General features: G+C 33.4%; 1 protein-coding gene across 8 annotated transcripts in view; it reads right to left on the bottom strand.

Annotated features, from left to right (window-relative positions):
* The window catches only part of Ca-alpha1D (Ca[2+]-channel protein alpha[[1]] subunit D), a 659,257-nt gene that overhangs the window by 285,142 nt on the left and 346,352 nt on the right, over positions 1–27,763 (bottom strand). For all 8 annotated transcript variants that reach the window (XR_012756106.1, XM_075363219.1, XM_075363216.1 and 5 more), the window contains exons 4-9: positions 21,242–21,381; positions 16,206–16,312; positions 13,313–13,465; positions 11,856–12,058; positions 4,905–5,008; positions 2,433–2,599 (exon numbers count right to left, since the gene is read on the bottom strand). Coding sequence is in view for 7 of the 8 variants with exons in the window: in XM_075363219.1 (XP_075219334.1) it covers positions 2,433–2,599; positions 4,905–5,008; positions 11,856–12,058; positions 13,313–13,465; positions 16,206–16,312; positions 21,242–21,381 (874 nt within the window). In the remaining variant the exon portion in view is untranslated. The remainder of the gene's footprint in view (positions 1–2,432; positions 2,600–4,904; positions 5,009–11,855; positions 12,059–13,312; positions 13,466–16,205; positions 16,313–21,241; positions 21,382–27,763) is intronic.

Below are 27,763 nucleotides of genomic sequence, written 5' to 3'. Positions count from 1 at the left end.
AGTTGTGTAGTACACTTTCCTGTTTCTGACAAAATTGAGCTTTCTAAAATATTGAATTAAGTTGTAAATGATCACGATGAATCTAAAAGCGAAATAATATCAATCTATAAATGAAGTGCTGTAACGGTAGACATCCTCATAAAAAAGAAACTTACGTAGAATAAAAACACACACGACATAATTTAACCAAAAAATAACACGTAAAAGAAAAAAATTGTGAATGTCGACATAAAGAGGCAGGAAAAATACGGTTACGACTGTAAACGGTCAGTAAATATAGTGTGTTCAATATAGTGATACAACCTTATGGGAAAATGAGTAAGTTGAAAGTGGCTTCCGTTTTGCGATTCACATAACTGAATACGACGTTACATGCTCTTAAATACATGTTGTAACGTTTGTTGAGGAATTGCAGCGACACATCGTCCAATTTCGCTCTGCAATTCGGGAATAGTGTGAAGATGAGTTTTGTAAGCAGCATCCTTAAGGATCCTCATAAGAAAAGGTCAGGAGGGGATAAATCAAAATCAGAGACCGAGGGGGCCACAACCTCTTCGAAATCACTTGTCCATGAAAACACTGATCCAAGAAAGTTATATTGTTGTTGGCTGTATGAGCTGTAACATCGTCCTGCTGAAACCACGTGTACTATAGCCGATCTGTAGGTATGGTGTTAACAGATTGTTGCACCATTGGTGTGTAGCGCTCACTGTTCACCGTACCGTGAAAGATGCCATGGAGATTTGCCTACGTGACATTGTGTACCAAATACCCACTTTTTGTCCGTGCAGCTGATGGAGATTTTCCGTACACCAAACGAGTGAATTCTGTACATTCACGTATTCATCAAGGGGAAACCGTGCCTCGTCAGACCGAAACTAGTCATCGAGTTCTTACCCGTCTGGCGTTACAGGTGACGTGAACCATTGATAGAAAGCTACACGTTTTCCAGTGTCTGCAGGTAATAACTCGTGAACTACACGAATTCTGTACGGATACGTCTTTAAACACTTGCGCGATGCCGTGTGGGCAATACTTATGGAGAGACCGGACTGGATAAATAGGCGTCGCACAGACTTCTTGGGACTAACAGAATATGCAGCATGCACATCGATCAACTTTTCTAGTGTTAGCACTTTCGGTCGACCACTTTTGGCTGCATCTGCCACATTCCCTGTCTCTTGGAATTTGTCGTACAGCCGCCTGATGGAAGACGTTTGGTGCATCCACACCATACATTTTTGTGAAGGCATTCTGGGTCTGGGCATAACTGACATCTAATGTATTGGCAAACAATAAATATTTTCTGCTGCATTGTGTAACCCGTTTTCCTAAATTTTCTTCAATTAAACCTGCAACAAAAGAAGGAAACATTCTTTCATAAGGTTGCGTCACTTTTTGAACACTCTAGATAGACACATGAGAACAGGCTAAAAGTGATCCTCTCCAAATAGGAGTTTGGCGTAGGAGTCCTCTTCAAACTCCCTAATGTTATAAACAATTTTAAGGTCTCTGACACCGAACGATTCTTAACTGTATCACGGTCTTAACACATGCTAGACGTTTGACAGACAGATCGTCGTAAAAGTTCCATCCCGAGTTGCAAAATCCCTTCTACAACTGTTTTAACCTGAAGCTATCAAGATCTTAATCAGCTCGGTTCTCGATCACAACTGTTGTATTTGATTTTACCGGCAGTTCTCTATTTTTGTGAAACCGTATTTTCGAATCGGCTTGTGATCGTTAAAATATTAAATATGAACAAAGGTTTGCATTGTTCTAATGAACTGGTAATAGCAAAATTTCTGATAGCCCTGTTATTTGTAATATACGCATGCGTAAATGTTCGATCGGATATAAAGTTTTATATATATTCATTTATAATATATGTTGATAACATATATCTCGTAAAAATGTAATTTGTTTTTATAACTAGTTTATAAAATAGTTTTTATAACTTTTTAAAACATTTTTATAAATAATTTTTTATAGCCAATTTTACGTAATTAACTTGAGAATATTGTTTTTCTATATTCTTTTAATTTTACAAAACATTCTGGATGAATTGCGGACAAAAGATGTAATTATTTTCATCTGTAGAGTGTATACATATTACATCTGCAGAGATGTAATAGATTTATCTTTCTGCTAATCAACTGGTTGTACGGAATTTAAAGCGCACAGTCAGAACAAATGCTTACATTGTAAGGTGTGTTCCGTGCATAATGTGAAAAAATGGAAATATAATGTGCAGCGTGTGTTTGCGGAAAACCCGAATTCAAATAGAAAATATGGCATATGGCAACATGTTAAAATGTATAATATTTAAAATTATAAATAGACTGCAATCGAAGTATAGCGTCGACCGATATTATAATTTTATATTTACGCTAATGAACCGATAAAAATGTGAATTTCGTATTCGATCTTACGTTTTCCATCCTGACTATGAGCGCGGTCTTCTCCCTCAGGTTCTATGTCTTCTGCTTGTGTTATCCAGTCGAGATAACCGCGCAGGTCCTCTTCAATTTGTTGTTTCTCTCTTAATTTGTGAAAATCTCCCCTCGCTTTTGCTTTCTCTCTTTCTTTGGAGAACTCACTGCCGACAAACAAATATTAATTATAACTGAAAATCTTTAAAAAAGTATTAGAAATCAATTCATAATAACATAAATGTACGTCATTGTTCTTAGCGCAAATCGCAATCAGCGATACATTAAGAAGCCATTTACACCTATAGCATGTCTTAAAATGATCATTTAATCGCTAGTGTTAGCGATTAAGTTAAAATTTACAGAACTTTTTCCGTCAATTGTTTCGGTCAATTTTCTTTACACGTCTGTGCTATCGGGGAAAAACGGCTTAACACTTACGAACGGATATTATATACGATCGTAATTATTAGCGCCATTTTAATAGGAAATAAAAGTCGTTTGAAATATTATCCGTGTAGAAAAATGTACGTACTAGACAAGTTTTTATTCGCGTAAAAATTGAACTGCGGTGTCGATGTCATTCAATAAATCGACATAAAATATATTATACCTTGATTTTCCCGGTTTTCATATAAGCCGAAATAGTACCGATTTTGTACGATCATGTAAAGACAGAAAAGGATTTGAAACTTGCAGAAATATTCGGACGTACAATGGTGTTAATGAACGTATTGGATACTGAATAACGGTAATCTACTACACGAGAAAAAAAAAGGAGCGATCGTTGTTTACACGTCAAATCGCTACACTTGTTTCGGTCTTATAAAAATATTAAGTCAGTGATATTATTATCAGGGACGGATAACGGAAGAAGACGGCTGGCTGTGTTCTGAATCCGAGAGACGTACATACAGACGGCAAGTCTCAAGTGTTAAATGCTTTGGGAACATTTGAATGAAAGAGTCATATTCTGACGGAATAAGATAAGATTTGAGTAAAACAGTCTCCCCTCAATTTTTCAAGTGTAACAAGAAACTCTACGTATAAATAACCGGAGGCCGATAGGCGCAATAATAAACGTTCTACCCTTTGAATTCGGTATGGCAATTGTAATAGAGAATTTTGATGAATTTAAACTTGTTATTGAAAAATAAATAAAGAAAGCAAAAGAAATTGAGATTTTGGTGGCTAGAGATTAAATTATAATATATTTTGAAAGAATGATGGGAAGACGATGGCAACGCACTCAATCGGGCGATTGCAACTAAGAAAGGGCGAATAAATAGAAGTACTTCAGAGTTATCCTAGATAATGAGAGTGTGAATTCAAAGTAGATTAAACGCCGATAGTCAATGTTAGGCTGCTTATAATATACTACTGCCATCTAGTTCCTCTTTACACGAAACAATTTTCATAAACTTATACTGCCCGTCTTGAACTGTAAAATCAGAACGGGAAAAGACCGACGCGCGTTTGAAAATATGTTACCGAGGAATAGTTTAAAGGCGGTTCGAAACTATAACAAAAAAAATATGGAAAAAAGTGGAAAATCCGGAAAAAACAGTCGATAGACTAAAAAAACGGAAGAAATTTAATGACATCTATGAGGAGTAAGAGCTCAAGACGGGCAAGAAAATATCTTAAGACGAGACGATAGTAGCGGTTTGAAAGAGATTTATATGGAAAAAGAACCGATGGGGGTAGAGCGCCCAGAAAAAGGAGTTTGATTATCACCGTCGGGAAGATGTAAGGAATTTGGGAACAAAGGAAGCACCACCAGACGGAAAAAGTAACGGCAAAGGCCGACGGGAGTGACCAAAATTCAGTTAGATTTTTAAGATCGATAAATGAGTGTTACTAATTTATGTTGTACTTTATGCGGACGTAATGTAACTAATAATCTGTTACGTTCTTTATCTTCTGATTGCTGCGGATATTCTCTCTCAAGAAATATAGGAGTTTTTTACTCAAAATATATGTTATCGGTAGATAAGAAGAAGCTTATGTAAGAAAAAGATAGTTGGTAGAACCCATTTTCTTGGAGACCTACTTGGAAAATTCAAACTTAACATTTTTATGCGTGAGCGATTCGTAAACGAAGCATTACTTTATTGTGAAAGTAAAAGAGGAAAATTCTTCATTAAATCTTTTCCGTTCGCACAATTTTAATTTTTTTAAATACTTACATTTAGTTAGTTAATAACTTTTAGAAAATGTAAAAGGATGTAAAATGTTTTGAGGAAACACGTCACAAGAGCCAAATCCTACCCGTAATTTATATTTAAATTGTACCACCTATACATCGCTTGGACTTATTCTGAACGATCGCTGAATATTTTTGACCCTGAAAAATATTCAATAACAATTAAGTTAACCTTTAATTATTATCATGCATTCTATATACTCGATGATCAAAAGTAACACATTCTACAGGTATATTAGAACATAGAGTGTAAAAATTATATTTACCCGCTGAGGACACCAAGAATTAGATTCATGACAAAAAAGGCACCCAAGATAACCATAGAAATGAAATAAATCCACTGCCAAGTGTTACCGAGAGCGTCCTCAATCTGTAACATAATTAAAGTCAATTAATTTTTTACGTATAAAATACCACACTGTATCTGATGTGAAATAAAGAATCATTTCATAAACCTACTTTTCATAAAATCATCAAAAACGCACCGGTATCAAACCTAAAGACTGGATGATTACGTATCTAGAAGTTACGCGTGTAAGACCACGTTATTATCTTACGCAGAAGTTAATATACGTAGAACAGAAAACGTGAAAAATGAGTATTTGAGAGCAGTTTAAGTGTTTGTATTTAAGAGCGGTTTAAGTGTTTGTGTGTACTGAAGACATTTTTCGGCACGTGCACGATTGTAAATCCTTATAAAATAATTTAATAAATATCTTACTCTTTAATGAATATTGAAACGAAAACTTGTGTTTAATTTGTTTAACACCTATCGGTTTTATCTGGACTACAACCGTAATGTTATCGATGGGATATTAGGTACACATCTTAGAGCATCAGTCGCTTTGACGAAACTAACGAACCCCGTTATGTTTCACACTCGACGTAAATCAAACGCGCGTTGTTTTCTTCGAAAGATTAGCGCATTATAATGTACGATGAGATCGATTAGTTCAGTTAAGAACCAGGTAAGCGTGTACTCTGCTCCGATACCGTCAATGAAATGAAACTTTTGCACCTTTAAAGATTAAAAGAAAAGTGAACCGTTCGTCTAGTCGAAGAAAAATCAACAAACTGAACGATTCTACAACACAAGTAGTTATTTACATAGAGTTTAATTTTTTAAAGGAAACCCCTAATCGCTATTAAAATACAACTAGACCGTCACTAGAAACGAAACAGATCGTCTTAAAAGTACTTCTTTAATTTTTTTTAACGGTTTAGTACGACAAGGAAAAGTTATCTATTTAATCCCAGGAAAAAAACGATAACCTGAAATGGAATAGAATATTTAAAATTTTAATAAAATTGATCAGAAATAAAAACAAAGAAAAGTTATTTATATTTTCTACAAGAACCAAAAGATTGTGAACGAAATGATTAGGTGTTTACTAGACGATATGGAAATGTAAGCCACGGTAGAGAAATGAATGGGAAAAGGCTGAAGCCGATCTCCATTGCTTTTTAATTAGTAGTTGTTTTTTAACTGAAGTGGCATAAACAGTCAAACGATACGATGATTAAAAGAAAATTTAAGATCGGAGAAAAAGGACAAGAAATAAATACTTTAACATCAGTATAGTATTTTTAGCAAAAATTAATCACAAGAAAGAATTTTTGGTGGTAATTTATTTAAAATATAAAAAAAGCGATCAGGAATAAAACAGAGGTAATAAAATCGTATAGAAAAGGAAGTAATGCTAAGTTAAACATTGAAGAGTGATGACTGATACACAAAAAGTTGCAGAACTTTACGCACGCAATGTTATTAGGAAATGCAAAGTAAGGAAGAAATAAAAATCCGTGGACCCGTGCGGGGCAAGCGAGCTTTCACTAAGAGAAGACTGCATCGATTAGTATCGAATATGATTCAGTAATAAAGTGATTTTTAATATTTTTCTGGATTTTTGCGCTAAATGGCAGTGAAAACGGTAGAGATTTTTGACGATCGTTTTAAAATATTATTGAAAGTAAGAATAAAGAAATTTCTTGCAGAATTTTACAAAAGAATGTTGTGGAAAGTAGATTAAGGGGTAAGATTTATCGGTAAAATCAACTACTGCCTTATTTTTAAGAAGCCAGATCGTGTAATTTTCTTAACACTTAAAATGTCTATTGTACATTAAAAAAAATTGTGAACATTTTTTTCTGTAAATTTGTATTAATATTTTTGCTGTAAACGAAATCAGAACAAAGCTATTGAAAAAAAAAGTAATTATGAATTTTACAGCGTCTTAAAACGGTCATAACACACGAAAACAGAATGCATACTTTCTCGCAAATCGGAAACAAATCTCTGATTTTGACGTATCAAAGTCTAAACTGAAATCTTCTTTCTTTCAAATTTAATTTCCGACATAATATAACTATTTCTCATAAAATGCGATTTTATAAAACAAATTTTTAATACGAGAAAAATTTAATTTAGAATTCGGAAGATATTAAACTGAAAAATAAAATTTAAAATCACAATTATCATCCGTCGATAAAATGCTTAAGAGAAAATTAATTTCTACAGAAAAATGCTTTGAAATGACCATCGAAGTTTTTGAATTGTGAGTTTTTAAGTCGTGATTGTGATATCAATATCTCAAACGATATGATTCTATGAACGCCTGGTTGATCTCAAATGTATTTGAAAGATTAAAATTCTAGTTATGGGAAAATTTGTCTTTTTTCCTTCTGTGGCTCGACCATTAAATTTCTGTAGCACAAAGCGTCCATATATGAAGTTCAATTTTTACATACTTATGAATTTTTATACAAAAATATATATCTTGTTACTTTTTAAATGTTTTATCCGAGAAGATATCTACGTCATTAAATAGCCTGTCGCACTTTCCTTCCTCAACGACCGAGTCGTTCATTTCACATCTATTAGAAGTCGGTTTACGGTTAACAAATGGTTCTAATTTGTTATCGTTTATCTGACAGATGAAAATATTTTAAATTCTATTCGGCAAAACGTAAAATAGCGTTATATTCATCAGTATAAGCAATACGTCTGAGATATTCCGCAATATATCCAATTTCTGGGAATGACAAGAAAATTACCACATCATCGTTAATTTATTTATTAGGTAAGGATTCGCATAATTTATCTGTTTTTACTACTACTTTATTTATTTCAAATTTAAAAGTAAAGGATTAATGTTTATACCGAAATAAATACAAAATGTTCATTCTATTTTAACATTATATAGAATAAATTCTAATTGCTTATAATTTCTTTTTCAATAAATAAAAGTACAGCTACACAAAGACATTCCCAGAGAGATATACCGTGTGTATATTGTACTATACTTTGTGTAAAATATATACTGTAATATACTTCATGTAGTCGGGTGGATGGATGTATTGCTTGTCGGCTGTTTCTGTTCGCTTCGCCCCACCCGCTCTAAACGTTTCTCGAGTACTATGCCACAGGATGGCGTAAAAAATATACAATACTTTCTTAGACTTACGATTTTTCACTCGTGCCTTCAAGTTAGGAACGTATTTACGCATGTCTGAATTTTTTTATTATTATTTTTTACAAATATATTCTTGTTTATTTAATTCAAATATTAAGACAGCATTTAATACATATTTTAACCGAGTTGATGATACGATAATTAACCTACATTAAAACATAATAACACTAAAAAAAGTAGATAAATAAATTATATGAACGTCATGAAACACTTACCTCTGGCTCCGAGATGTATTTTTGTACGATTAAAACCACGGAGAGAAAAAAATATTGGACCGCTGACCGAATTAGAAAGAGATCGAACATACTCGTACATTTCACACGAAGGTTAACATCGCTATTTTCAATTTCATATATTGTTATTAATTTTCCTCGATAATTAAACGCACAGACAGATATTTACAAAGATACAAAGAGAAATTATAATAAATAAATAATATTACTGAATCAATATGAAATCTGCCTTATAAAGTTTCGATATCGCTCTTAAATGGCCTGAAATGTCATAATTATCGTGTTTATAATACAAGGTGTAAATAATAAAAGGCTATGAATTTTCATCTCCGAGTTCTCTTTCAAAGTCTTTTTCTTGTAATTCTTCGGTGTGCCGAACACAATTTATCGAGTCACATTTTTTAGAACGCTCTCTTACAAACTTTTCACTTCTTTAATTTTAATAAATGTATTTTTTGCCGGATCATCTCTTTCACACGCGTTCAAATTAGTTTGATAGGATTGTAGTGTTACTGTAGTAAGCGCACAACCTCATGTGCGTCGCATTCTTATCGAGGTCATACAATCTGAACCCGTGATCTTTCATCAGCGTGAAATGTTCAGATACAGCTTACTCTCGTCGATTTTTTTTTTGGAAATAATTTGAATAACTGATAAATACGATTTCGTAACAATCTGTCAGTTATTAAGGTTATAATTATTATACTTTCTTCTAAGAACACTATGATTTCTATGTTGAGTACTGTTTATCTTATTATTAAAACTTTAGAAACAATTCTTCTGCAAAACCAATTTAAATTTAATAATAAAATATATAAAACTAAGGGTGAACTAGGCATGAGCAACCCACTATCAGAGATACTAAGCGTAGTACTACGGATCATGGAAGAAGAAAATTTACCAGATATCATGAAAAAATACAGTTGCTAGATATATTAGGTGAGTGGATGACATTCACTTAGCGATTAGAAAATAAATAAATAATAATGAAGAAAAGATTCTGAAAGAAATGAACAAATCTCACCATAACATTAAATATACGATGGAAAAATAAAGAGACGAAACTATTAATTTTGTAGACCTGACAATAAAAAGAAATAATAATAATCTAAATTTTGAAATATATAGAAAAGAATACAGATAACATTATAGCTTACGATTTGAATCACCCAATGGAGCATAAATTAACGGCTTTTAGATGCATGATAGATAGACTACATAAATTACCATTAAAGAAACCAGCATATAAAAAAGTGTTAAACTCTCTTTTTATATAGCAGAAAATGACGGGTATAAAAAAGAAATTATCAGAAAAATGAATAAAAATAGAAATAAAATAAATGAAATTAAAACAATAAACGATAAAGAACCCTTTAAATGGAGCAAATTAACATTTACGGGAAAAGAACTTTACCCAATTAAACAATTATTTAGTAAATATATAACAATGGCTATAAATGAAGATAGTACACTAATAAAAATTTTTAATAACAATATAGAAGAAAAATATATTTACAACAGTAGTGGTATATACAAAATAAAACGTAAATGCAACGCAACGTACAATGGACAAACGGGAAGAAAATTAAAAGTAAGATGTTGGGAACACATGAGATTCTTTAAAAATCAAAAACAAGATTCTAATTATGCAACGCATTTAATAAAAGAAGGACATACCCCGATGAAAATAAAATAATCAGTGAACTTAATTCACAATTGCTTCAAAGAAAGAAGAATGAACATTTTTAAAAATTTAGAAATCTTCAAATTAAAAAGTAATAAAACGATCATAAATGAACAGATCAACAATCAACCGGATGTCCTTTTCAATAACCTCAATTTACTTAAAACAGGATATAGATTAATAAAATTAAAAGATATGTTTAACCGTTAATAACAAATAAACAAAAAGAAGACCAGATAAGGCATGACGTCAAATAAAGGGAGTGGCGTCGACTAAATGTGAGAAATTTAAAAGTACCAGTACAATAAGTTTTAACAATGGAGTTACTCCCAAACGCGTAAACATGTAATAAAAGAATGAAGCTAAGAAAGGTATATAGTACTCAACATAGAAAAAATATGTTTATTTGAATACGACGGAACCACGACTTAGCGAATGAAAATTTGATAGTAAGTGAATGTTTAAAAATGTATTACAGGATAAAGATATTAGATGTACAAAAAATTTAACAGGCGAATCCATGTTTTTTTTCGATTGCGATGCTATAAGCAATAGATAAAGAACAAAAAATACAATAAATTATAAGTTTTTAACATGTTTTTTTATACATTAAATACGAGTACAACTTTTACATCTTTGATGAGGAATAACTTTTCGAACATATTTTCAGTATAATGTTCAAACATGCATTTTAATTTACAAGCCTCATATCCAAGACAATCGGGATGATTCAAAATTTTGATAATTGTGATTTAAATAAACTGTTTTCTTCTGTGTAGATTTGTACATATACTCATTCATAAGCACACTTTGGTATAGTGAAATATTATTTTGACTTTAGATTAACCACAGTAGCGAAAATATAAAATCAGAGAAATAAATAAAAAATTCGATAAATGCGGACACAAATTTTTATTTACCTAAAAGAATATGTGACCGCCGTCTTAAAATAATGTATTCTCTCAAAAAAGAATGCATAATGATAAAATGAATAAGACAAGTATATTTATTAAAATCATCTATCTTTCCACGAGGAAATGTAAAACGATTAGTCAAAGATGTGAATTACAAATTAAATATTTTTAATATATATCCTCGTGACGGGTAGGTCGAATTTATTAAAAATTAATATGCAAGTATTACCTGTTAATAAGCTTAATATATTTCAAATCGTCGTGTACAAAATTAATTGTCGGTTCAGAAAAATTTGTATTGCAAAAGTCTTTGTGCAGACGTACGAAGATAATGTTCGTTTATTACTAACATTATCCGATATCTTGCCTAAGAATTACGTACGTTACTTTTTTGTAAGGAGTTAAAACTTAGTTTGAAAGAAACCACTTCCTTAGGATCACGGTATTAAAATTCAAAAAACGGATTAGAATAATGACTATTAATCGAACAAAAAGCCGTTAAGTTGCCAACTTGGATACTATTACGTTTTTAAAAACAACTTTTACTTTCTATTTGAAGCCGAGCTTTGGTAAACGGTTTTAAAATAATATTATTATCGTTCCGACAAATTATGTTTCATTATTTTAATATTTCTGAACGTACTATTAACACCGACACCAAGATTACACTTTCTGTCCTTTGTAAAACATTTAATGTAAAATTTCTTCTGAATTCTGAAATAAATATATACAGATCGATTAAGAATTACGTATTCTTCTACGTTCACGTTCACTGTAAATTTCCAGCGTTACTACCACGTATTACGTGAATTCAGAAAGTGGAAAGTATATATTGGTGTTTTACTCTGTACACTATGACATAGATATCGATTATGAATATTAAAAAATGAATAAATAAAACCTTTCAACTGACATAGTAAAGAACATCGGTCCAACCCTCTAAGGTGATGCACTGAAAGACTGTGAGCATGGATAGACCGAAGTTATCGAAATTCGTTATGCCAAAATTCGGACCTTCCCAGTCTTCAGCACAGTAATACTCCTGGCCTACTTCAGTACATTGAAAGCCACCCTGGTCGGGGTCGCTGCAAGGGTTCGGCTCTTGCATCATTTCACCTGAAAAGTTAAAAAAGTACAATAAATTTCGTAAGTGAAAATTATACTAGCTGAATTCAAAAACTCTCCTATTTATTGGGGAGGCGAAGTCTTATTTTGAAGAATTAATGGTAATTCAGGAAAAGCCTGAAATTCTTTTACCTCACCTCTTAATAAGTTTCGACAGACGAAAGATATCGGGTTTTCCCGGTAACATATACACCGTACCGGATGCTTTGGTAAAAAAATGTGTAAGGAGCAGGTCGCTGTGTTTTCCGATAAACTCAGTGGATAGCAGTGTTGTAGCACACTCTACAATTCTCACAATTCTAACCCTTTCAGGCACTAGATCGAAAAAATATAGTAATGTTTATGTGAACGTATGTAAAAACCAAGCGAGATTAAAAAAAAATAAATTAAAAAAACGGCCAACTTCTAATAATTAGACGGAAAGATGGATTAGTATTCGTCTTCAGTGATTCCTATCCACAATTCATATTTTTTGCGAAAATTCTTCTTTTTTTTTTTTTTTTAGTACTTATATTTATCTTTTTAACATCATAAAACGTATTTCACTGTAAACAGGGATCTTTAGGCCGCTTTTGCATGGACTAGCGAGAACCGGTCGATCAGCATCAGTCAGAATTCATAATTCGCAGACGTTTATCACGTCCTTTTGTATATTTTATTCCGCTTTGTTTGTGTTTTCTATACGTACGTGTTCTTTTTGTTAGCATCTCACTAGTAATTCCGCGTTATAGTCCGGCCCTATATCTCTGTGATTAAAAAATCAACCTAAGTCTGAATACTGATTAAAAAATCAGTAAGTATTTCAACGACGCAAGATTACCGTTTATGTTTATCAAGGGAAAAAGAAAGGAAAACGATAAGAGAGCAGCTAGCAAAAGGAAGGCTCCATAAAGAAGTGACGGTTTAGAGTTTATTGTGTACGAATTTAATCGGAGAAATCCGGTTGATTCTTTCACCTTTTATTACAAAAGCAATCGGCTGACTATCGGCAGGCGGTTCCAGGGTACAACGTAAAACGCTTGCATCTAATCACACGACAAATATTACACAAGTCGCCGGATGCTTATTTAAACTGCTTTTGCAGTTTATTTTTTAAAAAAACGGTAGGTCTTTTGCTTTAATAATTCGTAAATTATTGTTTTACCGATGGCTTATTGTAGTTTACAATTAATTAATTACAGTTTTATTAAATAAATAAACATTAAAACCAAACGTAAAAATATAATTCAGTCAACAATAATTTACCTGTTTCATTATGGTAGCATGTTTTATGGAGTTTGCCTGAGAATAACTCGAGACCAATAATAGCGTAAATAATTATTACAAATAATACTAATAGAGCAATATGCAATAAAGGCACCATGGCACGAAGAATGGAGTTGAGAACGACTTGCAAACCTGAAAAAAAAATGGTTAAATATTTAAGTATTTACTCTTTTAATCAGATCGCTGCTATCGGGATCAATAATACCCGATAGTGGCGTAAAACGCTACATAAAATAACTCAACAGGTAATGGATATATAAAATAATATATAATCGAAACAAGAAACAAACAAAGAACGGACGTTTAATTAAAGACTTAAAAAATGAAAGCGCTATGTAAAACATTAAAGTACTATTCCATGCACATATGTGTACGGACAATTAAATCTATGTATTAGGAGTGAACTGCGTTCATCTGGATCCAAATTTACCCGAATACCGCTTATATTTTTATTACCGTCTAATTCTTTGTAATGCATAAAAAATATAAGACTAATATTTCTTTAGGGTTAAAGTAGGACATGGGTTTTCAGTCAATGCAATTGAATTATTAACTTAAAATAAAATCTTGCTGATATCGTGATAGAAATCAGTTATTTGTTGTTACAATTTATATCATAATATCTGAAAAATGTTAGCATACCAAGTAATACAAACAAAGTTTGGTAAAAAAAAAACGGAACATAACGAAATTGGATGCAAAAAATAACTGTGGTCTTCTAAAAAAAAAAAGTAAAAAATAAATAAATTTCAACCACTTTACAATCGTAGAAAAATAAATAAATTTCAACTACTTTACAATCGTAGGAAATGAATCAATAATATTTACGATTCATATTTTCATTTCTTTCAACCGTTGATTAACGATAATAAACGATCGTTAATTTTTTTATCCATTAATTAATTCATTTTAATAATTTATTTCTTTATTAAAATTAAATATTTTTATTGTATAATTTAACTTCATTCATTTTAAAAAGATAAAGTCTTTAATGGTCGGAATTAATACACGCCTACGTAAATTTATTTAACAAGCATAATCATTTTTTTTTAATTTTACTCGTAGTTTTATTTGAGAACGAGTGTTTAAATAAAATTGAAACTGAAATAAGTGGTTATGAGTTAAACGTTTTTAGAAGAATCGATGAAAATCTACCGATTTCATTCGGCATTTTTACACTATTTTAATAGAGGAAGCGGGATGGAAGGTAAGACTTCGACGCGGTCCCAGAATATTGTTTTTTTTTGGGGGGGGGGGAAGGTGAAAAACGCTTTCGCTTTTTCATCGTCCGGAATAAACAAATAACAAAAACACAACAAAAATAAACTAAAAAAAAAAATTAAACAAGAACTTACAACTAATATCACAGCTGTACTACCACTTAAAATTCCCTTAAAACTAACATCAGTCGTAATCTTGAAATAATACGTTATAAAAAAAAACAACAACAAAAATTATAAAATTTTATTAAACGTAAATAATATACAGCGAGAAGAGTGTAAAGGGTCTCTTCTCGGATCCAGAAAGAATAAAAACTAACATAAAAGTAATAATTAACAGAAAAAACAACTACAATAAAAACCTCTTCAACACCGGTGCAAAATATATACACAGCACACAGCAACATTAAATTTTATGCAGAATACTAACACGCCGTAGAAATAACAACACCCGGTTTAACTTCCTTATCATTGTCCAGGATTCGACGAATGTTTCTGGGCAACTTAGATTTACGAAGTAAGGCCGCATAACATATGCGATTCGAAAGGATGTGGCGCACAGTCGAGCGGCAGTCGCATCGGACGCATAGGTGTGCATTATCTGCTGACATCAGACACTTGTGAGAGCTTCTGGTATGTCCTACCCGGAATCGGCAGAGGACCACATCCTCTCGACGAATTTTTCTGCATGAGATGACCCATGGCAACACAGTATCTTTGATGTGTCGGAATTTATTATCCACTGTAGCAAACCTTGTCACATCGATCGAAGAGGGTGTTTTACACGATTAGTAAAGTCGGAAGTAGTAACAGGAGTGGCGAAGGACGGTTTACTACATGCGTCTTTAGCAACAGAATCTGAACGTTCATTACCCGGAATTCCCACGTGGCTAGGGATCCAGCAGAAACTCACTTGTGTTGACTTGTGTGTCAGCGATCGCAGTTTAGATTTCGGTGCTGATAAAATGTCAAGAATACAAATCCCAGAATACTGTGGAACACCATTTCGCTATTTATATTTATTTATTTAAATTAAGACGCATTTGTTTTTCTCATCGTAGTTTGTACCAGTAATATTATTTTTCACTCTTAACTAATTTATGGTAACGTTAACAATACTTTAAAATAGGAACGAATATATTTATACTACATCTATAAGAGCTATAAAAACCTACAGCTATTATTAAAAAATAGGTTTTATCTTTTTTTAAAAAAATATATTTTTCTACGAACACGGAGATGATATCTGGTTCTACACCATCCCTAAAGCAAAATAACTCCTATTTCAGAGAGTGTTACTGAATTCTCAGCTAATTATTCTGTAAATGAAAGTACCACTCTGAGGGAGAATTTAATTATATTTCCTCACGACTACTTGTTCTTACCGAACGCTGTCTCGAATCGTTTAGATGGAGTTAACGAGTTCTCTTAAATATACGTAGGAGCGTGCTGTTGAAACATCACCGTTTAAGCTAATAGGGTGCTCTAGGTTACATCTACGTACGGAAATAATAATGGTGTGCTATATTTGACTAATCTGCGAGAGGTGAGAAATAAAAAATAATAACAATAAGAACAAAAAAAAACAATTATTAAAGATAGTCGATTAAAGTAAGTCGGTATTATTAAAAACGATATGTGATAATACTTACTCGGTACTCCTGAAACTAAACGAAGAGGTCTTAATACTCGAAAAGCACGCAACGCCTTCACATCGAAACCCTCCTTCATCAAGTTCGACAAGGCCGTACTTATCATCCTGAAATGAAACTCAAACTGTTAAAAATCAAAATAGTTATATATTTTTTGTTTTTAGTACTGCTGATAAGATGTAATAATTATATCGCAGTACTGATCTAAACTTATTTAAATCGATACGAGAATTACCCGGGTGAATGTTGTGATGCGTGTACATTACTTGCCCGAATGAGTTCATACTAATCGGCAAGTCGAATTCATTTACGTTATGTTTTTGTAAACGATAATTAATTCACTTCTTAATCTAACTGAAATTTGACGTCATATTATAAATTGTCGTCGGTATCACTCGCGTAATCGTCGAGAAGTTTATGAACAACGCGACGATTACACACTTCACATGTGTGTTAATTTATAACGAGTGCAAGCAAGATTTTTATTCGGTCTTTTATTATTATGATATTAAATTATAAGCTCTTTAAATATAAATTTTAATATAAAGGTTATCTTTAGTCCGCAATCATCAAGATGAAATTTCAGTACAACCGACTACTCAGTTAAAAAAACTGGAGGCAGGCGATCTAAAATAATACAATGGGCAGGACATACGGCAGCAGGGGATGATAATACAACTATAAAAAGATCTCTGAGCCTAAAGTATGATGGAAGAAGCGCTCGAGAGAAGCCATTTTCCTCAGCAGCCTTTTCATCGGGAAATTTTAAGAATATTTTTATTATAGTAAGTGATTATATCGGAAAAGAAAGGCTTCCTTCGCTTAAATGTTTTTGTATAAATATTTATTTTTCTCTATGGAAATTTCGGAAAAATTAAAAATGGAATAACATAACTGTTTATATACTTTTTATCAGAGCCTTTGGAGGCCAAAATTGAGAATACATTTATCGTTATTTGAAAATAACATGAGACCACATATCACCATTTTTTTTCGATAACCTTCTGCCATTTTCCCAACATCACCATAATCCCGTTGCTACAGAATTTCTGTGGTTTCTGGTCAAAAAACTGCGATACGTGATCTCCTTTTAAACTAACTTAACGCCATTCAAGAAGTTCTGCAAAAACCGAAACAAGTCTGATGGTGCCACGTCCAGGCTATACTATGGATGAATTAAGAACTTCCCAGTCAACTTCTCTCAATTTTTTGACGGCTCGTTAAAGATGTATGCAATTTGGCGTTATCAACATGGTATACGACACTCTCTTTGTCGATCGGTTCAGGCCATTTCTTTTGAATTGCTAGGTGTAATCGCGCTAATTGCCGACAGTACAGGTCTGAGTCTATCGTTCTGCGTGGCGGCAGCAGTTTGTGATCCACGATACCCTTCCGATCCCACCAAATGTGTAGCATAAGGCTTTAACACAGACTGAGAAGCTTCTTTTCGTTTCAACCGTGATATTTTTCGCTTATTGTTGTCGTAGGTTATGAATTTTTTATCATTCGCTGTCAACGCTTCAGAAATTTCATTACGTTTTAGTTGAGATTCGTAGGTAGATATCCGATCGAGTAAATTTTTCCGAGTCAGATCATGTGGCGACCCAAACGTCGAGCTTTTTTTTGTAGCCAGCTTTCTCCAAATGGTTTAACACTATTTAGTGATTTAGTCGAGTTGATTTAGTGAAGTTTAGGTCGTTGGTGATGTCATGACTTCTTACATACCGGTCTTTCTCGACTTTTGCCAGAATGTCATTCACTTTTTCTGTTTTTGGTCACCCCCTGCGAGGAGCATCTTAGACATCAGAATTTTTAGAACGAAAGCGACTGAACCATCTTTTGACTGTTGCTTTTGATGACATATCTTATACATAAGCAGCACAAATTTCTTCACTGGCCTGCGCAGCATTTGCGACTTTATCAAAAAAAATTGTAAAATGTAGCGCCCTTTTGTAGAAAGTTCACTCATTTTCAAGACGCAATACCTTACGTCGGAGTATAAGAATTCCAACACCTTTTGCACATCTACCAGCATCAATTGCCAGCTGTCAAATGAGCTTCGACCTGAACCATTGTGTGTCATATACCCTGAGATTTGGGACGCTAACGCTATCTCGTGCGCAAAAGGCTCACTACGTTTTAGACTACCTGTTATTAGTACTTCTCTTCTGCAAAAGAAAAAATTAAAATCCGATAGCGGACAGCTATGATTACAGATACAAAATTCCTTTACTCAATATCACATTGCATATCTCAGTTCGAGGTACCCTGAACGCTTCTTGTTTTCTAGATTACGAAGCAAACGAAACGACACAACCTCAAAATCGTTAAAGAAGATCTAATAGTACTCGAAATGATACTGAGATCTCCGATCCAGAATAAACATGCGTATTGCTTGAAATCTCACTGAAACAGAACGAATTCTTGCAGATTTTTGCGACTTACCCTTATACGAATGTGTATCGGATTTAAAGACGCTTTCATAGAAAATAAATTCAGTCTTCTGATGCACTTCATCCGAAGAATGGATATAAAATCATTTAATAGGCCACAAGATTCTCAAAATACCGGATTTTAGATGCGAATTGGAATATTATTCCGAAAAAAACTTCTTTGTTATCTGAAACACGTAAAAGAAAGATCCGTATTTATTAAATGTACTGTCTTCGTACGACATCAAGAATGAAAATATGAAATTTCACTGTTTTCTGCATGCCTTTTGCTAGCGATTACGGTTAAAACGAAAACTCACTTGGATTTTTTTAAATCTTCTCATTTTTTATACTACATTTCCATATCACTTTTTAACAGTTACATTTATATTAATTATTTTTTGGAAAATAAATATCAGCAGTAATATTTTATGTGAGATTGTAGTATTTAAAAACGATAACTAAAGAAATAACAACACCTTCTTAAAACGAAAGCACAGGCCTGATTTAGTTCCTTTCTGAATAGTTCTTTCTTCCCTTAAACTATAGCTAGCAGACCGAATCGATTCAATATCTCCTTTATGTATGATTTTACCTACGAAATGGTAACGTTGCTCTTATTTAGTTGCATATTAAAATATGTAATATCTTCCCTGAGAACAAAACACCGTTCTGATGCGCATGTGCCGGGCGATTGAGAAATCATTTACACTTTCTGCGTTTTTCAAGAAAGCTTAAAAGCGAGTAGGCAGAGCCGTCTTTTAGGAATAGAAAAAATTCATATATGAACTGGTGTTCGCTCGTTGTGACTTATGCATAAGAAATTAGTTTTCTTCGTAGATCCATGGTAATAATTAGAATTCCACTTATTTCTAGATGAGTTGTTTATTCAGACCCATATTTTTATGTTGAGTAGCTCTCAAGCTGCAAAGATTTGAAAATAGGAAAAAATTACTTTTAATTAGTTCTTTTATTTAACTCAAGTTATATTAATAAAAATGTGAATAGTAAAACAACATATTTTTAAAAATCATGTTTTTAAAAAATCATATTTCGGACTTTTTTATACGATCACAGTCGTTTAAATTTTCTGTTTTTTCTATTTGTATCGAAATAATACTTCTTAGAAATAATATTGCCGACAAGTTTTATAATTATTTTATGAATAACTGCATTCGTATTTAACATTTTTTAATCGTTATCGATAAACGGTTAAAAGTATACGAATCGTCATTATGTCACAAACTGAATTTTGTCATCACAATATCAAATACACTCATAATAGTAAGTTCTCCCTGAATGAATTATATTAAATGGATAATTCATTCGCACACTTGTATTCTTTTTCAAGGTAAAGAACATATTAACGGTAAAATATATACAACACGAAAATAAATATAATAGCATACTCGTATTTTAATATTAAATATATACATATATATGCAGGAGTATGTATCATAAAAATAGTATTATAAACTAAATAGATCGAAAATTCTTTTTTATATAGTGCGGGTGTTTTATAAAAATATGGAGGTATTTATAAATAATGGGTTAAATGTATTAAAAACTGCCAATTATTCCTAGAATTTTGTGCGTCTTAAGGGAAAGCGATCTATAAGAGTAGCGTATAGTATGGATGAGCTGTACTTAATATTTTAAATAAAATTTGTTACCTGGTTTTTTTTTAATTTTTAGTAAATAATGATAATAATTTATGGCCTCCACATCTCCCCTTTTAGACATCCACAACCTACCGCTGAAAATTAAATTCTGCGAAGCTGGAACGACATAAACTGGCAAAAAGTGCAACAGAACAGTTTTATCTTAATTTCTTGCACAGAAATAATAAGAATGAATATGTATAAACATAGAGTAATTCAATATAGGGGAAAAATCCGTGTATTGTAATGATAATATTTTTTTTTTTTATTAATAGGTTGCCGTCCACATCCCCCTCATCAACCTTTAAAGGCATCCCACATTCCTACAAAAAGATAACCTTATCAACTGAGGGAAGCGAGATGACCTATCCAATGTTCAGAAGAAGGTGCAATGGAACAGAACAGAAGACCCTTAATGTAATGTGCCTTACCTAACCGGAAACAGGAAGGGGAATTATCTAAAATAAGTTTAACGATCTTTCACGCTTAACTATTTGAGGAATTCGTACTCCATCGAAGATATTTAAACCCTTAAATGATGCAGATGCCAGTAAGTATTTTGTTGTCGTTCTACACAGACCGTTTTAAAATGTATTTTAGTTTGTATTATCATTATTTCTGTCCTCTTCTTGCGGTCCGATCGACAAATAAATATCTACATTTCTTTTACGAAAAAAGATCAACTAAATTAAATTTATTGCACGTAAGAATATAGATGACCATATTTTTTTTTGTCGCCGATGACAACCGAGTGATAACAAACCATAGATTCTCGTCGGGAATCAAACCCTGTATCAGGTCAATGCTCAGAATGAGCATTAAAATGCTCACTGGTAGTAAACTTTAAGAACTTTAATGAATAAAATTTAGGGGTACGTTACAGAACCGAAAAATTACGGATTAAAAATAATTTTTTATTAACGCTTACAGAACGTTTACTTACCCTATGACTACGATCGTGAAATCCAGTAAATTCCATCCGTTGCGCAAATAGGCCCCTGGATGAGCGACAAAGCCGTATGCGATTATCTTCATGACGCACTCTGCGGTGAAAATAACTAAAAATATGTACTCGATCTTTTCCTGAAACATTAAAAAAAAGATGAAATGAAGCGGCAGCTTTACCTGTCAAATAAGCAAGAAGATTCTTTTTCTACGTGGTCGCATGATTTAAATAACGGATTTGAGTCTAAATAAAATAGAACTGACATACTACGTGTACACGACTACTTCAGGATAAACTACAATCCTTCCGAAAATAATTCACCGGATAAACAGGGCTTGCATTATCGTGTTGTTTACAGGGCGCACCGATCGACTCATGAGAACACGCAAGCATTAGGTATTAATCACAAAGCAAAAACATTCTGTCGCAGTAATTGCGTCAGAAGGGCGGATTTCCGGTTTTATTTAACCTTGAAAACGTGCCCAAAAACCCAGTTTTTTGCCTCGGTTTACCTCGTTTTTTGCCTCGCTTGAAAACCAATAGAGCTCTATTCCCAATAGGTATACATCACCCCAACAAGTTTTTCAAAATCGGTTAAGATTTGCGTGTGGTAGAAAAGACGTAAAGCCCTTGTACATACATACATACATACATACATACATATGTACATAAACATGACCCGGTTCAGTAGCGATTTCCAAATTCTTTGGAAATCCGCTAAAAGGACATCTCGATTCCCCCCCGAGGGGAGAAGATCCCACCTCGTAGCGTGTCCGGTCGCTACACCACCCCCTCCGTTCCTAGCCAGTAGTGGCTTTAACGGAGGACATCTTCTCGCCCTCAAACTGATTGTGCCACACAGCTTTCAGTCTAGGCCCCGCTGAGATGCCACCGATGCAGATGCCCCGAGGGACATCTACATCGGTAAAGATTCACCCCGAGATAGATTTATGTGTTTATGCCTTCAGAATGAAGACAACGGACACCTGCAGCTACCACGTCGCCCTCAAGAACTAAGCTAGGAAACCTAACCGCGGAAAGAAGACCCCGCGCCTAGATCCTACTAAAAAGAGCCACTTTCTGAATGTCTCAGATCCGCACTAACAACCTCTTAAATAAACTTCCCACTAAAGTTTGTACATCGAAATTTAGACCTAGTTCCCTTAAGAACCCCGCTTAATACTCAAAATGAGTTTCTAATCTGACTCCGCTCCGGTCCGCCCGGGAGAGGAGACTTAACGCCTACCCCCGCACAGCGCCATCACGGAGTCCCGCGTGACATTTACCATCTTTCGCAGACTGCCGCCAGGACTCCCCCACATACCACCGAAGTAGTACCCAGAGAGGCCCCGCCGACAGCGTCGTTAGCTCCGCTAAAAGGACAGCGCAAAGAAAGGAAAAGTTACAGAATAGTACGAAATTACCACTGTACTTTAATCGACAAAACGACTTACTAAAAGAATACCTAGCCGTACTACAGTTTTATAGTTATAATAAGACATATTTTCTTCGCTGCTCCTTACAAAATTAAAACAATAGCATAGTGCAGTCTTTACTTACTCGTACAGAAATTCCACCTACTTTAACAACAAAAAAAAAAGTGTAGTAAATTTGCAATATACTCGTATACAATAAAAAAAAAAAAAAAAAAAAAAAAAAATCGTTTACAATATTAATTGGGTTGTAGAGAATGCGGATATTTAAACACTTTAATTAACAGTTAACTATTTAAACGTTTTTTTTAAATATTGTGTTTTGTACTTCTTGTAGAAATTCAAAGCGTTTTGTAAGGTCACATACATCCCATACTATTGCACTATTTGACTTTGTAATACCGTTGGTAAGTCAAAATTGCGATGTTGCGAACAATTTTTGAGGGTATAATTGCTTTGTTAAAGCTCAATTTGTACATTTTTATCGACTATCAGTTTTTTGATTCGGTTTAGGTGAGTTTGAAAAATATATTTTGTTAGTTGATGGGTTTCAACACCGATGGAAATGTCTTTCAAGGCATTTGCATCGGTGCCGTCCTAATAGAGGCCGCACTGATTGAAATATGTAATCAGGTATTGAGGGTCTAAAAGATGATCTCCGGTAAAGCCCATCAGGGCTAGGAGTGGAGGGTATTGTGGTGACAGAGATCGTCACAATGCGGTTGTCTTCTCCTATGGGATCAGAATGGATGTACAAAGGACCCTGGGGGCTGGGTTAGTAACCCGGTAAATGAGGGTCTCACGAGTACCAGCTCCACTAGACGAGGCTAAAGAGCAGCATGTCGTTAAGACACTGTTGCCGGCCGACTCGGTTCGTGCCGAGCGGGACTCCAGCGTCTTGGGTGACCGCTCTTCTTGATGGAGGAGCTGGAGGGTGTCCTACGGTCGCTCAAAGCCAGAAAAGCCTCTGGTCACGACGGCACACCGAGCGAGGTCCTCAAGCTATTGAGGCAGTACAAGCCCCGTCTGCTTCTAAACATGTAAAATGCATGTCTGGAGGCTGGGACCTCCAGCGCCAGACGAAAGACCGCGCGTCTTGTGCTGATTCCCAAGGGCAAAGGAAACCCGGAGTCGCCATCCTCCTATCGCTCACTCTATATGTTTGAAGCAGCTGGGAAGGTATTGGAGAAGCTATTAAGGGAGTAAGGAGTAAGTGGTTGAGGCTATGAGTCAGGCAAATATCCTGTCCCCCAACCAGTACAGTTTCCAACAGGATCGTTCGACCCTAGATACAGTTCAAGTGGATGTTGAGGCAATGCGGCGAGCAGAGGACGTCGTGGCGCGAAAATGACTGCGGTACTTTTTTCCATTTGCTCGGTGGGCGGCAGATCGAGTGACACTAGAGGCGGATATCGGAGTACTGAGCCCTCACAACGAAGCTGCGGTGATGCTCCGGGATCTGAGCGGCTGGGAAATTGTGGTCCGATTCGTTAGGGGCATCCTCAGGACCAAAAGAGGTGTGACCTGGATCGTCAGATGGAAACTAGGTGGCGGCCTTCTCAGGCTAGAATATGAAAAGTCGGCCCAACGTAACGTGTAAAACGGTTTCGAGTCGTGTCCTGGTAGAAAGTGGGGTTGTTTAAGCCGGTAGTCTGCCGCCAGCGGGAGCCAGGCACTTCGTGCGTAAATTGAATTTTAACCTCCTTCTCAAAAAGGAAGTTATTATTATTTAATATGTTTTTGTTATTAATTTAAAAAAAAGACACTTAAATACAGTTTACAATAAATGCAAACTAATTGCGCATTTCAAATGTAACCTGATCATCTTCAATTGATAAAGCGAATCAGTATGTGTTAATATAAACATGAAAAAGATATAATGAAACGTTAACTGTTTTTGATCATAATAAAAATTACTTGTTGAAAGGTTTATTAGTGCCCTTTTAGATTTATGTATCTTAAAAATATAATCTTCTATCCTGTTTTGTCTTCTTATTTTATTTACAAAGTGCAATTTCCTGTACGCAATGAAGTGTATAAAAAGAAAGAAGTACCAAATTTAGCATTATAACTTTAATCGAGTTGCTGTAATCGATTAATACTACCATTTATATCAGAAAATATATAGCATATATACGAAATTCTACATTAATTCTATTACTCGTATTACAAAATTAAACTGATCGATTAGGTTTTAAAGAAAATAGTACTTAATACTTAAATTATCCACGGTAACAACAGAGAGTGTGTGCAACAAGGTAATCGTTATTTTTATCTCTAAATTATAATATCTAAATAGCATAGTTATCTGTTGTAATGCGAGCATGTTAGAAAAATATTTCTGAAATTTATATAGTTATAAGTGAAAAACTGAGATTAAACAATGCATTTTTATCTTAATAATTTAAAAAAAAAACAAGGGTTTACAAGTCGCTGATGCTCGTATCTCTTTTAACGTTACCGAATTATATTCCAGCAATCCGATCAAGTGAGCGATGGAAATTTTGAAATATCGGTCGATCACCCAATCTGTTTATCCATTTAGAATTGAGGAATACGTAATATAAACTAGTTTGTGTTTGAAGTAAAAAGTTTTCCTTCTCGATAACGGTTTTTATAAAAAACGTCGATGGAACTGCATCAGTAAACTCATAACTCCTAGCGAATGAATCCTTTCTATGAGATTGCAATCGGACACCGTTAAGCAATAAACAAAGATAAAAATTCACCAACGAAATTACAGAAAAATTACGCAGGCGATTCATATTCATCCTATGCTAAGCGATTTTTATAAGACTGTTTTTCAGGGCAAACCGAATGTCATTCAGTCTGGAATAGTATCGTAGGGAATTGGAATATATTAAATGTTTATTAAAGATATTGAACTCTAAAGATAAAATTAAACCCGTCGAATAACAGACTCTTATAAACTGATTTATAAAAATAATAAATGCAATTTAGAATACAAAGAGCAAACTAAAAAAAAAAAAAAAAATTACAAAGAACCTTTATGAATACAAAAGACCCGAGAAACCGGCTGTAACTCGATATCGCTCAAAAACTGCTCATAAAATGTAAATTTATTAGAATCTAATGTTTTAAAAAATACTCGCAATAAACAGCAATTGTAGATTTAGGAAATTTATTTTACTAGCAACAACCGAGAAAATCTATTGCTGATAAGGTGGCCGATATAATTAAAAACCTTTATGAATTAGAACTTTATGAGATATTTTTAAAAATATATGTAAATATTTCGAAGGTCTAAATTTGCCTAAATTTTCTTTAATACAGTAAATACTTATACAGTGGTTATACGTTTATACTGTCAGTCTTAATCGAGATAAAATCTTATCTTAATAAGCAACGTGAAACAGGGACAGTTAGAGTGGGAAGATTTAAGCAGTTGGACTCTGTTGGGGAAGCCAATTTTCACTTTAGCTTTACAAACTTTAAAATTATATTCTATTAAATTTTAAGTTATTTCCTCCCCTCTACCGTTAGATAATAGTATAATTATCTATTTGTAGTGTCTCGTAAGAGAATGTTTTTAAGTTTATTTTTCAATATTCTTTTCTTTTTTAATATAAATATTTAATTTTATTCGCATTGTATCTGTTTATAATTGCTCAGCGATAGAAATGCTATCTAGTTTTGGCTTTTAGTTTTTGGTAAACGATCCTGGAACATTTTTTCAGATTTTATTTCAATAACGGAATAGAATATCACATTTTTCGTATTTTTATTTATTTTTACTTTTCAATCGTTATTATTTTGTACAGAGTGATTCACGAAGAATGAATGCAACAAACTTTCAGGACGTGTTCTACTGGTGAAAATAAAGAAGAAAGTTTATATAACCATAGGTTCGGAAACGCTTCGTTAGCAAGTGTTTGGCTGGTGAAAGATTTCGCCCTGATTTCTAGGTCTTTGATAAAATTAAGCCAGACAATTTTAAAAACCAAGTTAAGGAGTAAATGGTGATTAAGGGGTTTAATGGTTTTATATGAAATATGACCTGAAATATTAAAAAAAATAGGTCCCAGAATTGTATTTTAAGTAGTTTTTCTGGGGTAAAAGACAAAAAATTGGAGTCGAAAAACAATATTTTATGTTTTTTCGTAAAATAGCTTTTTTAAACGGACCATAAACACAAAAATGTTCAAAACAAAACTTGTAGAGAATTTGATTCTGAGTGAGGTGGTAGAAATAAAGTTCACGGAAACTAAATACAAACGTAAGAATCTCTAAGTTTATTAAAAAAAAGTATCAAGATGAGGCAGATTTTAATTAAGTTCTAAACGAAACAAAATTTTCAGTATTACAAAACAGAATAATTAAATATTTAAAAAAGTAACATTTATAAACACAAACAATAAAACCAACTTACAAACAATTAAATAAACTGCTGAAAATTTCCTCCCTCACAGTGGTTAGACTCGCCGACACATATGCTGGCGCAGAGACTGAAAGCCTATGTACTAGCATTTTACATGTATTAGCCTGTGTTACAACTAAACTAAAGACATTGTCATTTTCTATATGTCTTTTGTGGTATGGTAATATATAAAAAACAGGTTTTATAAACTTGCTGTAGCGTACGTAATTGTTGAGGTTTATTCTAAATTATACATTGATGTTGTGATCTAGGCCTATTCCTGTTGTATAGGAATTAATAATAATAGAATCATTTATGACTATGTGCTGTTTATGAATTTTTGTAAACACAACACGCAATTCTAAGCATTTCATTTACTTATTTTTAATCTACTTTAATCATTGTGCTGTGAAAAATCACACGTCACACATCGCTTATAATTACGTTCTAGAAGTGGTAAACATTTATTGCGGGGTATATTTTACTTAATCAAGTGAATAGTTGTTAGTGATTTATTTTTACTCTTTGTTGTGTTGTTCTCATTTAAGGTTTTCTCATAAATTCAGTAATGTAAATTTGTAATATTTCAATAAAGTTATTTTCTTTTAAAATGCCCAAGTTAGGAGAAAAAGGTACAGTAACTCATAGTCAGAGGAGGGAAATTGTATTCAATGTTTACAATTTCTTTTTACAAAACAATGCCGGAAC

This window comes from Lycorma delicatula, chromosome 4 (assembly GCF_047948215.1).
Source record: "Lycorma delicatula isolate Av1 chromosome 4, ASM4794821v1, whole genome shotgun sequence".
NCBI classification, from domain to species: domain Eukaryota; kingdom Metazoa; phylum Arthropoda; class Insecta; order Hemiptera; family Fulgoridae; genus Lycorma; species Lycorma delicatula.
Note: the sequence above shows the minus strand (reverse complement) of the source record. Positions and strands in the feature narration are given on the sequence as shown.